Genomic DNA, 16,409 nt, shown 5'->3' with positions numbered 1-16,409 from the left:
CTTATGCCTTCAAAGGAATACATTCAGAAGATGAATTGGTTCAGTTTAAGGTAGACAAATATTACTATTTACATTGGAGGCAATATAAAATATTGTGTTTCCAAGAAAGGCGGTACCGACTGCATCAACACCAATGCAGAGAATCATGAATATTCATATCAAGCTTAATTGTGGAGTGTAAAAGCAATATATATTCTCCTTACTGATAATGCAATAGGCACAAAATTAGGCAAAAAAATGTGCAAACTGTTGCAATCCCATTTCTGGACAGTAGGTGTCAGCCTAACCATGTTTCCATGCTTCCAAGTGTTTTGCTTAATACATAATTTGTCATTTTGATTATTAAAATGCCTCTGCCTCTGTGTTCTGGTATAGAAATACAGATAAGTTATATATATAAAATGGCAGCACGGTCTAACTACTTAAGCCTATAATGTAATCCAGTTTTTTGTGTATTGAGCTATGGGTTTCAAAGGAATTTACAAAATGTGACATGCCAAACATGACTATCTTAACCACAGTAGATTATAACAGTTTGGTATCAAACATCCCTTTAGGTTTCTCCTGTTTCTCGTGCATAGTTTGAAATTGCCCCTTAAATCACCTCTCTCCCTCGCAGTCAAAACAGGACATCCACAGACCAAACAACACGGGTGAAAAACGGTCCTTTTCAGGCAGGCAGGATTCTTCCTCAAATAATGGCCTGAATGTCCTGTGAGTCAGTGGGGGTCACCGCCAGGGGTCACCGCCAGGGGTCAGGGGTCACGGGTCGTGTTAGAGAGCCAGCATCGGCTTCAGTGGGCAGGGAAAACTTCTAAAGTCATTACGTTTCCCAGCCATAAACTAACTACCCTGTTCAACGGCACCATAGTGACCAAAGATATTTTGTGTGCAGCCAAATAAATGAACAATCTATTCCCTCGATTTTTCTTCATTCCCTCCATGTCCCTGCAGTAACAGTTGCGCTTTGAAGGACTCGTATTAAGAGCCATGGGCTTGTTTTTCATTGAGGATGCTGGACACAAAAGGGGGGAATTTTTCTTTGCAGACATTCTGAAATCCCATATTTCACTGAATTCGTTGTGGTGTAGACACCATCCGCAGGGATTCATTCGGGCTTCGCTGCACTCTGAATGAACGCTGTTTAAAAGGATTGAATCCCCCCTGCCTCCCGTGGCCCACTGATTAGCCTAGCAGAGATGGGGGGGGGGACGGGGGGGATCACCACCACCACCACCACCACCATAATAATAACAAATACGTTTGGGTTTTGAAAAGTGAATCAGATTTGAGTGATACTTCATTACCACTGCTTGTTTATATTCCAAATGGAGAACACACAGGGGAGGAGAGGGGGTGCAGTGTGAGGAATACTGTTTCTCCGTGTGATTGAGTTCAGATGTCTTGATTTATATTCTCCTCAGTTCTCCACTGCGTGTAATCGTTCATATGAATTCATGAGGTAGAACAGGTCCTCCACAAGATTAATGAGCAGAATAGCGTGACAACACTTAATGGAAAGTTTTAACTCTGTTCATACAAAGCCAAGTGTGTGTGGTTATACTCTCTTTCACTCTCTTTTTCTCTCTCTCTCTCTCTCTTTCTCTCTCTCTGTTTAACATGTCCATTCCAGTTCCATGCTCTAAAGGAGAGCCCATGTTGAAGGACCATCATAATCACTCTAAAAGATACCATGCCGTCATCGCCATCGCACATTTCCATCAGAAGATCAACTCATGAGGCTCGACTGTAAGACAGGGGATGTAGAGGTGAGGTAATTTCCTTTGAGCAGCCCTGTTATCCAGACAGATTTCATTAGCTAATGGATTTGCTCTGCATTAATCAATTCACAATCCCAGACATTTGCCCCTTAAGCCTGAATTGTCTTTATCTCAGCCTCTCTCTTTCTCTTCCTCTCTTTCTGTTCCACAATCTCTCTCTCTCTCTCATTCCCTCACTCCTCTCTTTCTCCCTCTCTGCATGAGATGACGTATAGTGACCAGTAAAAGGTTTAAGAGGATGTAACTCTTTAATGGGATTGCATGTTGTAGAGGGTCTTCCAAAACTGCTGGTCGGCAAACTACCAGGCACACGTATGTAGTGTTTTATCCAAAGTGTCATCTAACAGTGTTCATCCGAACGCTAGATTTCGTTGAACAATTGTGAGTCTGTAAAGAAAGAGCTGGAGAAATAACAGTTGGTGTGATTGGCATGTATGATAAGGGATTGAAAAGATAAAAGGTTATGGAAATGCAGTTAGAGTATTAAACAGGCAGGATAGGGACGGAGGTGGGTGTGGGGGGTGAAGGAGGAGGAGGAGGAGGAGGAGGAGGGCCCCCACCCGCCGTACACCTCCTGCTCCGAGCCCGACTCCAGCAGCTGGGGCTCTGGGGCGGCACGCAGCAGGGGGTCAGGAGAAAAGGTTCTCATGCCCGCGAGCGCGCCCCCACCCATGTGCCATCTGAAATCAGCTAGACAGGGGGGCCCAACGCCTCATCAAATATTCAGCAGCCCAAAGACCTGGGCAGCCGCCCCGTGTCTCCCCCGAGTCCCGCTCAACATGCACTCCAGAGTTTTGCATTGTGGGGGCAATATGGCACTGTGAATATTAAACGCCAGGAACAGTGAATAGCTTCTGAAAGGGAGGCGAGATCAACAATAGCATCAGGGGTGAAGTAGCCTTGACTGACGAAACGTATACACTGTGATACGCCTACTTTATAGTCAGGCAGAGATTTACCCACTGGTATTGTTCTCATTAACTTAGTCTCATTAATTTAATTAAGCCTTGTTTTCATGCTATGTGCGTCGTGTGTTCATGCAAAGACATCCCTAAAATTATAAGCAAATGATTATTCCATTTACACGACGCGTCAGTGTGGTCAGATGACATTCATCTGTATCTGCACTGAGTCAAGTTGACAAAACAGACACTCTAATTTGGCAAAGAAAGTTGTTGCTACATACTTGAGTGGTGGAACGGTGTGTGTGTGTGTGTGTGTGTGTGTGTGTGTGTGTGTGTGTGTGTGTGTGTGTGTGTGTGTGTGTGTGTGTGTGTGTGTGTGTGTGCTGGAGATTCACACAGCGAGGAGGATGTAAGTCCCCACTTCTGAACAGATCCACTGACTCTCTCTCTCTCTCTCTCTCTCTCTCTGACATGAAGAATGGTTTACACGCCCCTTCCACCCTGTCACTGCGCTCCCTCTCTCCCATATGGAACTTATCCCAGCTGTTTCCTGATTAACTACTAGCATGTAACAGATAGAAATCCTCACTCATCTTCGGGTCTCAACTCATACACCATACTCAGGTTTCAGGCTAGAGACAAGTTCTACCTTAAATATTCCCTTGACTAGTCGTGTTGTAACATGGATTGCTTCATTTAAAATGGCATTTAGTTTTAAAGCAAACTTAATTACAGTTTCATTACAGTCTGGGACGTACACCATTTGTGTCAGACATCAGTAATAGAAAAAGCCACTAGCTACTCTTTGTGACCGGACAAGGAAACTCAGTTGAAGGGTGGATAATAATTAACTGTTCCTAAATATAAACATCAATATCCACTTGTGCAAGCCAAGGTATTCATCCTTTCACGCACACAGAGAACAAGGATCAACTGATTATCAGTTGGCGTGCCTCTGGTGTCACTGAGACCTCGAAGAGCACTCCTCACTGCTATGGCATCACTTCACTGTTATGCTCACTATTATCTGCCCTTTGGGTTTCGCTTCTGTGGGTGTTGTTGATGTCAGTGAGTGTGTTTGCTTGTGTGTTTGTCTGCCATCTTGGTTGCTCATCTTGTCTGCTCATCTTGGATGTATTACTTTCCATTAATGGTAAAAAAAACAAACCCCACATGTGAGTTTTCCCATTAATGCAAAAGTTTACTGGGAGACCAGGCCCATGCTACTCTAAAGCTACAATGGCTCCATGAGAGAGAAAGGTCTGGAAAGACAAGAGAGAGTTCTGAAGGGTTCAGTTTACCCACAGGCGCAGCAGGCTAGCTCGGCCTTGGAGAACAATGAGAACTGTGACCACCACTGACCTCACTGGCTGGCATGTGTGTGGAGAGCACAGGTTCCCATAAGCAAACAAGCCCAGCTGACTGCTATAGCCGCCATGGCCACTAAAGCCCAGCCTCGCTCCTTTTTTCATTAAACAAAAGCAAACGATTTTGACAAGGCGTAGACAAACACAATCTAAAAGTGAGTTATAGAAAAGACAAGTAGGACAAGCCCTTGTTCAATGCTAGGTAAACACAAACTGATGAAAGCTTTTTGATGCTCCTTAAACCTTTTGTGTCTGTTTTACACCCCCCCCCCCCCACCCCCCCACCCCCCATCCCCTCCGTTCTGATGGAGCTCAGAGTATCAGCTGCACCTGCCACCCAAACAGCACCAAGAACGTTTGCGGAAAGGTGACTTTGGCGACTTCATGAGCAAGCCATGTCAAAACACATCAGCAAGGTCAAAGCGTTTAAGAACTCATTAGCCATTATGCCCCCCTTTCCCCCTATACTGGTTTTGGTGGATATGGTATAAGATGACCCTTATCTGTAGGTGTAACTGGATAATTTAAACACAATTACTATTTTTAATATCTTACTCCGTATTTTGTTGGTGCAGAGTTTTGAAGTCTTTCCAAGTTGGCATTAGTCTATTGGTGGAGCCTTGAGTCAGCTGACTCATCTCCTATTGGTGGAGCCTTGAGTCAGCTGACTCATCCAGTCTGTCCGATTGGTGGAGCCTTGAGTCAGCTGACTCATGTAGTCCGTCCAAGCATCTCTGCTCAGCTCCAGCTTAAAGGGGTTGAGGATGTGCTCTGTGAAAGAAAACAATGTTCTGACGGACAAGCATTGAAACTTCTCTGCTTCAGACAATGAAGGACAGAGACAAAACTTTTTTTTACAAAGTTCTGTCCTTCTTCCAGACTTTTCCCTGCCAGTACTGCTTAGTCAAGGATCCTGAAAGGGGGACGGAAAACAAAAGTGTCAGATTGTGATTTATAATTGGCACCTTGGGAAGATAAAGAGCTCAACTGCAGGCCCTGGCGAAGTATGTCTGACAGCGCCTTTGAGCCATGCGCAGTCAAGCAATTGGTTGCGGCGGGGTCAGAGTTCGCAAAGGGCCATTCTTTGTTTTCTTAGAATCGTCCGTGTCAATGCTTTCTGCCTGCACATCAATGATGAACACCCCAGACCAGTAGCACATGTGCAAACACACACACCCCCACACACACACACACACACAGCAAAAGTATAGTCTGTTTTTTATCAGTGTCATTAATGCAGAAACACACTCGATACAGACTCTACCTTCTACATATTCAGAGTATGATTCATCTTCTTGTGTCGTTGTCTATGATTAATGAGTGTGCAGAAGAGGTTACCAGGGTTACCAAATGACACATACATGGAAAAAGACTGACTATGATATATTATGAAATGTGTCAAACCTGCGATCATGTTTACAGATTCATTTTCAGTACCATCTCCCCAAACATGAAAAAAAAACATACATGTCTATTGTACAAATTTGTCTATGAATGCTTTGGTTAGCCTCCAACACAATTAGTCCTGAGGCACTAGCTATGTGTACACCTTCATACACTGTCTCTTTCAGCGATACAGTTCTGTGTGTGTCTTCACCCCGAGCTATGAACAAGCAGAGGCACACACTGAATACCAGAACAGGCCAGGAGCTAGCAGGAATGCAGGTAAGTTTGTGTACAACAGCACTCCAAGGAGAGGCGTACGTGCATACACATCACGTTGTGGCAGAAATAAATGAGCTTATAAATATCAATCAAAATAAGTGACTTTTAGGGAGTTGAAACGTGTCTTTCCTTGTTCCCTCAGGGCCTGTATGCCCTTCACCTGCATGGCCCATACCTCACGGAGGCATGCCTTTTACACTAGCCAGGATGCAGCGGGAGGTCTGATGTGAGTTTGACATGGGGTCAGGGGGTTCAGTAACTCGAGCCCATATAAAACCTAGAGCCAAACACCTGTGTCATGCATACAAACCTCAGGGCACTGGATACAGGATATCGATAACATCTGTTGAGTGATCGGTTTGATTTATAGTGTAAGATATACTCCCACAACACCCTCTCCATTAGCCACGGCCACAGAATGTATTTAATTTAATTAAATGTATTATTTAAATAATTGTATATTATGTATTGCATGTAAATGCAATGTTATAGTATTTTCAACATTTTATTAGTAAGCAGTTTTGGCTCTTTTAGTTATTTTTCTCGTTACTTTCAACTGCAGCTCTCATGATAGGAGTCTGCTCAATCTGTCCAAGCATAATTGAACCTTGCGCTGCTATTGATGAATCACAGATGTTCTTTTGACACAATAAAAAAGTACTTATTTAAGTTCTCCTGGTCATTTAATACTTAACAAAGGTTTTAGGTGTAGTATTACTTCGTATAGTATATTTTTCGAAAAAAAAAAGTAATATTGGAATATGGTCTAATCTTTTTAGACGTTTTAAGGTGCTTGCAGGGGACTTTTATGAGTAAGCTACCTTTCCACTGGAACGTCTGGGTCATTTAATAAGATTACCATTTTAACCGAGCACAGGTGTGTGTGTGTGTGTGTGTGTGTGCACACTATAGCTTATTGGCAGAACAAAAAGACATACATACATGTGCATGCAAGGCCCCACCCCCTTCAATACACACACAAAAGGCGGGGAGGCTGGGATAGGTAAAAGTAAAATACATTGAATTCGTTTCGAATTCGAATTATTAAGTCAATTTACAAACAACCGATGGAAGCCAAGGCAGTGTGGTTCTTTGGCCAAAGTTGACGACAATACTCACAACTTCCGACGTCGTATGGCTGTTACTATAGCAACCGTTCAATTTACGACAGTTCTGACGCGTTACGGATTAACATGGCGGCGGCTAGCGTGTGTTAAGAAACATGTCACTGCTATCGCTATTGTAGAAAAAATTGGTTACAGACAGCCGGAGACATTTAACATCAGTTCATTTTGTAAAATATTGTAATAGCCTGCCGTTAGAATGGCGTATAAAAGTGCCACGGCACTCCAAGAGAAGGTCAACCGGTTGATGAGTCGAACGGCTGGCAAGCCTGTTCTGAAGCCAAACAAGCCTCTCGTCCTCAAGGGCGAAGTAGCTAATCGCAAAATGCGAAGAGGGGGTAAGAAATGTACTCTATTGTAAAATTTGGGAAAGTCATTATTTCGCTACGATAACCTGTCGCAACTGCATTCCATTGTCAGCAGTGGACCCTCTACAACCTGTCAAGGCTCAACGTTTAACATTAGCATTGCTCCTCGTGATAACCTTAGAGCAGTTAGTTGATGCTAACCATCATAATAATGTTAGATGTTGCATATAGACAATCATGCTGTCTCGTAAGAGAGAGGTAATGTTACATCAGTATCCCCCAGTGTTGCCTAAGTCGACTAGTGTTAATGTAAAAAGAAAAGAAAAAACAGTTTAAGTTGAACTGAAACACAGAAGCCAAAAACACAGTCCTCTGTAGATGTGTCGTAGGGTGCAGGTTTGAAACACAAGGGCATACATGTTTAGTCATTTAGGAAGGTAATATTTAAGGACGTGTAAAAACGATAAACGGGTTGGGCAGCATACGCATCACAGAGTTCTATCACGCTGAGGACCAGGTTAGACTGAACGGATGCAGAACCCAGCAGCCAGGTCTCGGGAGCCCGTTTGAGCCTTGCTCGAGCCTTGCTCCACTGGTTTCCAGAACGTTTTCATCAATCTGATGAATTTCCAGGTTCTACTGATTACAATCAAAACATCGCAATGCCTAGAATCAGATTATATTTCAAATGTTATATATTTACACCTCCTATATTCTCTTAAATACCACTCACATAACTTCATCCAGATCTTCTGTATGTTCCAGAGTCCAAACTATGATATAAAGGTGACCACTCCTTTGCTGTGGGTCTACAGATTTTGCCTTAATATCAGATCTGCATCCTCGCAGGGTTCTTTACATTTCTTTTTCAATCTTTGCTTTTTTCAACTTATATTTTAACTTGTTGTCTACGCTGTTATTGTGTGTATACAAAGCACCGTGGGTTATTGCCAGAATGGTGGCATATACATAAAATGAACTGTTATTTAGTTTTATTGAAAATGTTCTCTAAGTGTTCACATAATATACTGTCTTTTTTTTTAAGAGGCCACTTGCATCACAGAGATGTCCTTGTTGATGGCCTGTTGGAAGAAGAGTGAATTCAATAATACAGTGTGTTCCAGTGAAATCACCGTCTTTTATAAGTGTGTGGAGAAAGCCCAGGTACAGTATACATTTGTGCACTGTAAGCAGGAAGCTGCTCATGTAACCCCTCCCTCCATGATCTGCCACGAAATTAGGCCAGAGATATTTTTTTTCCCCCTCCTCACTTCCTCACAGACTTTGTTAAGGGGTGACGGAAACGGTAATTACTAAGAATGGAGCAAAGTAATTTTCTGTGCCGTTTCCCTGACCAGGGAGTAATCATACCAAAACATGCTCTGCCCGTTCGTTCGCCATGCTGCTTCCTGTTGGGTCTTCCCCATGTGTTTTGCTTTTCTTTTCCGCTGTTCCCGTGCTAGACGAGGCTCCCGTGTCCACTGAGACCAGGAGTGGGTGTTGTGCCTTAGCCCCTTCCTGGGTTTAACTGTGACTAAACAAAGCATGCCCGAGCTGCATCAGCATGCCTTTAGTATCTCCAATTTGTCACGTCATGTTTGCAGACATCCTGCAAGACGTTTCCTTGTATAAATAGCAAAGCTGTGTGTGTGTGTGTGTGTGTGTGTGTGTGTGTGTGTGTGTGTGTGTGTGTGTGTGTGTGTGTGTGTGTGTGTGTGTGTGTGTGTGTGTGTGTGTGTGTGAGTATATGTATGTGGCTATTATAGCTCACTAGTAGTTTACAACATACTTTTCTTATCCCTGACTTTCCTTATGCTCTCAGTAGATTCATGCTCTCGTAAAAGAATGTATCACATCTTGTAAATGCCCAAATTAACTATACTGTATTTGAAACGTTGCAGGTCGAGGCAAAGTCCAAAACAGCTCAACAGTCCAGCCAAGGAGGACGGCTCGTTCCAAAGCAGGCCAATACCCTGCTGAAGCGATTCCCCAGTATCAAGAACGAATACTAGACTCTTTCATCTAAGTCAAATAAAATGGGGCGTCTCCTGGACTCAAAGGTCAAGGTTCTCTTGGCACAGTGAATTGCAAAGTTGTTGTAACAGGACTGGGCTTGGCCCTTCACTGAAAGACTGGACGATGCGGTTCAGAGATACACCACGTCGTGTGGAGATTAATTGCGAAGAAGAAAAAGAAAGACAAGGGTGGCCAAATGTCATTTGTCACAACATCAGCAGCCAGTGGAGGCCAGGGCTAATCAGGTGCATTTCCCAGCCTTTGATGCACTCTGGGTGATTACTGTATTGAGTAGACTGCGATAGATCATCACATTAAACAGTTCAAATAAATTCACTTGTGATGCTCCTCCAATCAGTCAATGTACAGACCTACACCTGCCAAGGAAGCACTAAGAAGGTCTTGTTTTGTGTGATGCAATGGATTTAGATTTGTAGTTGTTGGTGTCATTTCAATCGTGTCCTGAAAGGACCCTCTTGCAAGGTCTTTATTTGAATAGCTTAATGGGTTTGAATTCTGAGTTTCTTCATTACTAGTTACCATGACCTGTTTATCTGGATCTTTTTTTTTATACATGTTCCACTAGACACCAGTTTAAAAGCAATTACACACAGTCTCAAGTGTAGCATCACATGCCAGGATTAGGACAACCCATGTCATGGTCCAAGCCTTGAAATCAGCTTTCTATGGCTGCGTTGTTCTGAGGTTTATCTTGTCTGCGTATTGATGGATACATCTCTAAAGGTTTTACTGTATTTTTTATTTGTGCACATCATTTTTAATAGTCAACGTGCATACTATATATTTTTTATCTAGACCTCCCGCTCCCTATAATATCACCAGTTCATTGTAGTAGAACTTCACTCTTTGCTTCTCCCACAGTCAGTCATAAAAACAAGAAAAAAAAGTTGAAATGATAAAAAAAACATAGGTTCACCTAACCAGCTTTCATGCCAACTATGTCTTCCTTTCCCTTATCGTCCATAATCTCTGTGTCTAGACTCCAAAGGAAATTCTGTCTGGACATATCAAAATGGGCCTCTAATTATGCGTTAAACCAACTAGTGCAGAATCGTGGAAGCACAAATGGTTGCTCGTACATGTTGGACTCAATACTGGTGGGTTGCCAACAAATTGGGAAAGTTTACGTGTTTTTTTTATGTAACCATCTTTGAATATAGTTATACATACATATACGTGTATGTGTATAATATATAGTTGTACATATGTATGTACCTGGAATGTATTATAAGTGTCGGTTTTCTTTAACTACCAAATACTTTGAGTTGATGAAATACATGGTCTTTTTTCTGATTTTTGCTGGGTATGGTCGAGGACTGGGTCAGATGCCAAGCAACCATCCTTTGAAGGACCGATTAGACAAATGCCTCTCCCTCATTTGTTCAAAATCCTTTGATGTCCGATGATACAGAGATTTTAAACTTAAGAAAATACACAGCGGTTTCAATACAACGTGCCAAAACGTCAACTTATCTACACAATTTAAAAACATCCCTTGTTGTCCAAGGTCCCTTGTTGCCAACTGTCGAATTTTGAGTTGGCGTTTTCTTTTTGGAAAAGCAGATTTTATCCCCCCTAAACTGCATGGGCTTTCTCTCAAGGGTATTTTCTTGGAGGCTAATGAAACATCAGAAAAGTGAACTGGTTTTGAAACCGTGAGAAAGTGTCGCGTTATGCTTTTGAGATCGCAAGATTTAAATGTGTAGAATCGTCTTTTTTATTGAAGTAGTTGGTGAGTCAATGAATTCTAACATCGACACTAACACTTTCTTTGTTCCAAAGATGCAGCTTTCTTTCGCCAGGAATTATAATGTTGAGATGTATCACACGATGCGTGCCATGTGCAGGTGCACCTCTTATCAAAATGAAACTATTACCAATGGATTATCTCTACCACGCCTCAAACACTGACATAACTTCTACAAACACTAATAAATAATCCACTTTCACGTGTACTATGAATTTAGCATGGGAAACTATTTCTAAAAGCAAACGCCCAACGCAGCTTCTTTGTGTCTATCAGAATGTATTTGGCAGCATCGCTGAAATGTTCCACGATCTATCCTGAAGGCTATAGTTCCCCAGTGTCTACTGAGTTTTAGAAAAAAGAATGAAAGAATTCTAGAGGAAAGAATATGTACTTTTATTTGACCTGCACAACGTCGTCCCGTAGCTAGCCTACATACTGTTATAACCTATTCTGAGAGCGTATATTCCTGTCATATAGGCTAGACGTATTCGGTGCGCTGGGAGGAGGAGGGCAGCTAGGGCAGCTGCGCCAGCACAGCGCAAGGTTCAATTGTATCTTCTTTCGCTGTCACTTCCTCACGAGGGGAAGAGGATATTTGGGCTTGGAGGGAAAGTGTTCCTACGACCTGGGCGTGCTGTGCTGTGCTGTTTCAGACTTTCGAATACTAATTCAACAGGGAAGACGTCTGTCTCTTCTTGTGATCATCGTATCAGTTTAGGACGCAAAGTGCTAAGAGACGTTATTGTCCTCACAATCTGTGTGAAGAAAACTGTCACACATTCTGAGAAGTAGACGCAGGTAGAATGTGGAAAACTGAGGGAGAAGTGTTAAAGAGCGGGCTATGAGAACTCCAGGATGGACAGGGGGACATGTCAAAGGATATTACTGCGGTTGGTTGTATATTACAGCTCAGTGTTCGTCTCAGGAGAGGTGGGTAGCATTGTTTACATTGTCTGATCTGTGTTATATATACAGTATAAATTGGGATTATTGCCAGATATGAGAAATTAATGAATAGTCTACTAGTAGGGGCTTCATTCAGCAGCCTATTATTAAAGAAAAGAAAGACAGTCTCACAGAAAGGTAAACGCCTGAATTATTGCCCGTGGAGTGAAGCTACTACAGTCACAGTAGCCTATACGCTCAGCCTTACGCACGGGAGTTGTTTAGCTCATACGCCAAATGACATTAGGTTGATAGACTGTATATGAGTTGTGGCGCAAACACATCGTTGATGTAACACACCATATGAAAATCTTCCGTAAAACAAAAGCGTATTAGCATTGTTTGAATAATTGTAGAACTTTTATGACTATTTTTATATAGCATATTCTATAACATTCAGTCGGTAATCATTCAAACTTTCTACATACATGTTTGAAGGTATTACTGTGCTCTAAATGTTTCGCAAACTAATTGCCTTTTAAATCAAACAGGATTTATTAGGGTGCCACGCAACTGAAAAAAACCCTCAATATCATGTGAATAGTTCGTTCCGTGTTATCTTTCTGATTCATATCATCAGGCAATAGACTGATATTCGGATATGTCCCGTCGTGACGACAGTACTATTTTGGCACTCCCGCTGAAGATAATGACTTTACCGTAGCCTAAAGGAAGTGTAGGCTACATACAGTTGGACCTTGAAAGGCAAAGAATGACTGTGCTTTTTTGACAGAATTAAATTAAATAACTTAGTAAAGCAGAACAGTTTTGTGTTGAAACTCGCATTATCACCGTGTAGGCCTACTTGTGTTGTAGTACTTGTGTTTGACCTCCTTCACAGTCTCATAATAAACTGATAAGCAGCCAATGTCAGAGTAGCCCACAAGTTTAGAAAGAGCGAGTCCAGACACTGCAATTTCCTGCATTAACAACAGTAGTCAATAAAATGCACCCCATCGCTGGAAAGTAGCTAGGGGTTATGAAGGCAGTCTTTGATCTTGGTTTTAGCATTTTAGTATTATGGCAACCAAAGCTACCACACATCATAAACTGCATTTTTTCCTGTCATTAACATGGGGGGAAGCCTTAGGCCCCTCAGCCCTGCTGTAAGTCTGACAGCTAGAATAGAACACAGCTGACGCCATAGAAAAACTCGTCGTCATCGCACCCAGCTTTGTGGGCTGCGGTGCGTGCCCAGTCGGACATGTTTTAGATTAGCCAGTAAAAATGCCCTGGGTGTGAGAGATTACAGGTCAACTGAAAAAGAATGTGTTGGAATGCCACCTGCTCTGAGCTCTGATGTACTCTAAGAGCCCGCTGGATGTGGGGCAGAGGAAGAATGTGATGTGTGCCATAGGGTATAGCTCCAGTGATGACTTTATCTTCAATTAATGAACGATATATTATCATTTGGTCATAGTATGGAATGAAAGTCGATTCATCTCCCTAATCTCAACAAGCTATTCTTCTCCATAGGTGTCCCTTCCGGACGGCTCCATAAATATCGTGCAGAATGCAGGTGAGTGTATTTCCTCGAGTGCCGTTATCTTAGTGCTTCAGAAGCGACACAGACTTTTGGTTCTATTGTTTTCATGACCTTGTCACCTTAACAGCTTTTAAAGCCCCCGTTAAGAACAGCGGTTGCATTATCAACTCTTTTGAAGTGGTTGTCGACACTGGCAATCAGACCAAGACACATCCACTCAAGAGTTCATGTTAGGTGAAGCCATTTTACTACTCTGTTGCAAAGGTGACAGCCCCTGCATAGTGGCATTTATTTATGCCTTGTGTGATAAACACTGGATCCTTAGCCAAGCCCCATACCGGCACTTGGCATTTAGAGCGAAACAACTTCAGAGATTAATGCAGCCTTTTCTTACAAACACAAGCACCACTTCTGCCCTACAGCCAGGGGACAGAGCAACAGAGCGTTAGAGTGTATTCATGAAAAATGAACACAAGCGTGACTTAGGGTGCAATCCGATCCGATGTCTTTTGCACATAATTGTCACTGGGATATTCACTGAGACGCACGATTTCCATATTTCACGTGTCAGGTTATATGATACAGTCTAAGCCCAGTGCCACTCCTGCTTGCTTGCCAAGCCTAGACAGGTCTTCTTATTGACACCCCTAAGGCTGGATGCTCCGGTGTTCACCCCACCAACACCCTCAGCGCCGCGCTCTGCCTCGCACTCACAATTCATGCTCAGACAAGGACACTAGAAGATTCCGTTCTGATTGCCTCATCCTCGCTCAGGGTCCTTACGTCCTCAGAGTGAGGCTACTTTCCGCGTTTGCTCGGAGCCAACGCACGCACCGATGGCTTCCATGAAGAAAGCAGAGTCTCTGTCCATCAGCGCAGGTCCCGATCTTTACTGCGGTCTTCTAATGTTGTGCCGTGGGGAATCAAGGTCGGGTTTTCCACCCTGGCAATTGTTTCAGGAAATTGCCTCTTGATGTGTGGACTTTGCTGCAGGCCAAATTACAGAATGGATGATAAGCTAATTTATGAAAGGGAAAGAGTGAGCTATAAAGGATATGGTCATAGATTGGGTTTAGGTTTATCTTGGACTGAATGGAAAGAGGAAGAGAATGTCACAGTTCTAATCAGTCTACCTTGATTATATTGGATGCATGAAATCCAACCTCATAGTCCATCTACCATCTAGAGCTATAGTCCCAGAGGGTACATGAACCTCTCCGTGTTGTGTATGTACAGTATAATGTGAAAATGGCCAGTCCGACTGTATCTCTGTTTACAGAGTGCCCAGTAATGACATTAATAGCTTGCTTCCGGCTGGAATTCTCAAGTGGCTGCGAGTGCAACGTGAACTTTATGAAATATTTATCATGCCTCAGTGAAAACGCATGCAGGGGGTGGGTGAATAGATTATGGAAGCCCTATTTCGAGCTAAGCTAATAGTTGTGATTCGAAGGCAACGGCTCAGAACCCTGGATTGGATGTTCTGAGGCAGTTGGTCACAGGGAGCTTAAAAACCCATTAGTGGTGCTAAAAGCATCTGCATACCTCCCATCAACGTTCAAGATCAGTCATGTTTTCTCTTTTGCCCATATTTTTTTCTTTCTTCTTGTTGTTGCTAAGGGCAGATAGATTGTCCGGCTTAGACGAAGACCCGGGGATGATGAAACTGCTTAATTTTGTATGAAACTCAGCTTGACCTTCTCCAAAGGAGAAGATACACACTTTACATACTTTTCTTGCCATGAGTCACTCTTTTGGCAGCCAATCAAAAATCTGTCAGTGTGCCTGTAGCGGGAGCAGCCATCTGTAATAATGTAGGCTCCACTGTTTAGATACATTCTGTAGCTTCTTGGAAAGCTCCGCAGCGCCCCACGCCCGTTAACGGACACCACAAGCCAAGCTCTCCTGTTCTGCACCAACCACTCCTGTCTTACCCAGCAGTAGCCCCTCTGAGCCCGTGGTGAAGCAGAGAGACGAGCCACGGACAAGCACAGGCAGGGCCGGGCCCGGGTAGCTGCGCGGGTGTATATTTGCGAGCGAACGCTAGTCACAGGTGTGAATGTTTGCTCAGTCTCTCCCCAGGGATCTCGTGAGGAGTCGGTAAGCCTCTGGGTTGGAAAATCTAGGGCTGGGAAGGGGGGGGTGGTGTGGTGGGGCAGTTGGATGATGTGGCCCAGTAAGCATATCCACTTTCCCCCGCGCTCCTTAAGGTTTTCACACGGCTTCAGAGCTGATTGAAGGAAGTTAGCGCGTTGTCCCCCATGCCTCATCAATGTGCCTTTGTGCATTTGCATTGATTTATATTGCATTCATTCATTTCATTCACACCACTGCACTTGTTGTTATTTTTAGTTATGTATTTGTGTTGTGATATGTTGTCCCTTGGCAACAGAAGCAACGCTCCAAGTTTCGTTGTATGCAAATACAATGACGATGAAGGCTTGCAATTTCAATTTTCATTTGATAGACGGTTTTATCCAAAGCAACCTAAGAAGCAATGTGCTCTCTCCAGCCACACACACACACACACACACACACACACCACACACACAACACACACACACACACACTCCAGCCACAGTTCTGTTGCATGTGAGATGAAATAAAAAAACACAAAACAGCGAACCCTGGACCAGGTCTCAGGCCCAGATGTGCTTGGCTGGAATCTTTCCAGAATCATCTGCAAACTGGTCCACAGATTCATCCAATCATACGTGGACATATTCAGCAGTTACCTAGGGTTCATCCAATCATAACTGGACATATTCAGCAGTTACCTTGACACTAATCGGAAGTTAGTTCTTATCCCCGCCTGCCACGTTTGACCTCACCTCCCAGAAGACATTTATGAGACGGTGTTTTATAGACCTAGGGTGATGTGTCGGCCCGCCACCTCCTTCATCAGAGATCCCCTTATGTCTAACCTCAGCGGCGCTCTTGTCACGTTCCTGTTCCCTCTTAAAATTCAATCTGTGTAACTAACTGATGAGACGCGCTCTCATCTCATTTCCTACGGCGGGGCGCTCCGGAGCGTTGTCTTT

At 43.3% G+C, this 16,409-nt stretch overlaps 2 protein-coding genes across 2 annotated transcripts in view; both read left to right on the top strand.

Annotated features, from left to right (window-relative positions):
* The first annotated feature begins 6,868 nt into the window (after positions 1-6,868).
* On the top strand, positions 6,869-9,498 carry chchd1 (coiled-coil-helix-coiled-coil-helix domain containing 1). Its single transcript, XM_012827560.3, has 3 exons — positions 6,869-7,180; positions 8,196-8,314; positions 9,052-9,498. The coding sequence occupies exons 1-3, from the start codon at positions 7,042-7,044 to the stop codon at positions 9,160-9,162; spliced, it is 369 nt and encodes a 122-aa protein (XP_012683014.2). The 5' UTR covers positions 6,869-7,041; the 3' UTR covers positions 9,163-9,498.
* Positions 9,499-9,630: 132 nt separating this feature from the next.
* si:ch211-51a6.2 (neurotrypsin) overlaps positions 9,631-16,409 on the top strand; it is a 23,463-nt gene continuing 16,684 nt past the window's right edge. The window contains exons 1-2 of the mRNA XM_031579184.2: positions 9,631-11,867; positions 13,359-13,401. Coding sequence (XP_031435044.1) covers positions 11,793-11,867; positions 13,359-13,401 — 118 coding nt within the window. The 5' untranslated portion in view covers positions 9,631-11,792. The remainder of the gene's footprint in view (positions 11,868-13,358; positions 13,402-16,409) is intronic.

This window comes from Clupea harengus, chromosome 13 (assembly GCF_900700415.2).
Source record: "Clupea harengus chromosome 13, Ch_v2.0.2, whole genome shotgun sequence".
In the NCBI taxonomy this organism is placed as follows: domain Eukaryota; kingdom Metazoa; phylum Chordata; class Actinopteri; order Clupeiformes; family Clupeidae; genus Clupea; species Clupea harengus.
This window is presented reverse-complemented; position numbering and strand designations above follow the sequence as displayed.

Excerpts from the sequence above, each read along its gene's own strand:
- chchd1 (XM_012827560.3), top strand. The coding sequence starts at position 7,042 with ATGGCGTATAAAAGTGCCACGGCACTCCAAGAGAAGGTCAACCGGTTG. Across the intron at positions 7,181-8,195 it reads TCGCAAAATGCGAAGAGGGG|AGGCCACTTGCATCACAGAG; the intron begins GTAAGAAATGTA and ends TTTTTTTTTAAG. Across the intron at positions 8,315-9,051 it reads AGTGTGTGGAGAAAGCCCAG|GTCGAGGCAAAGTCCAAAAC; the intron begins GTACAGTATACA and ends GAAACGTTGCAG.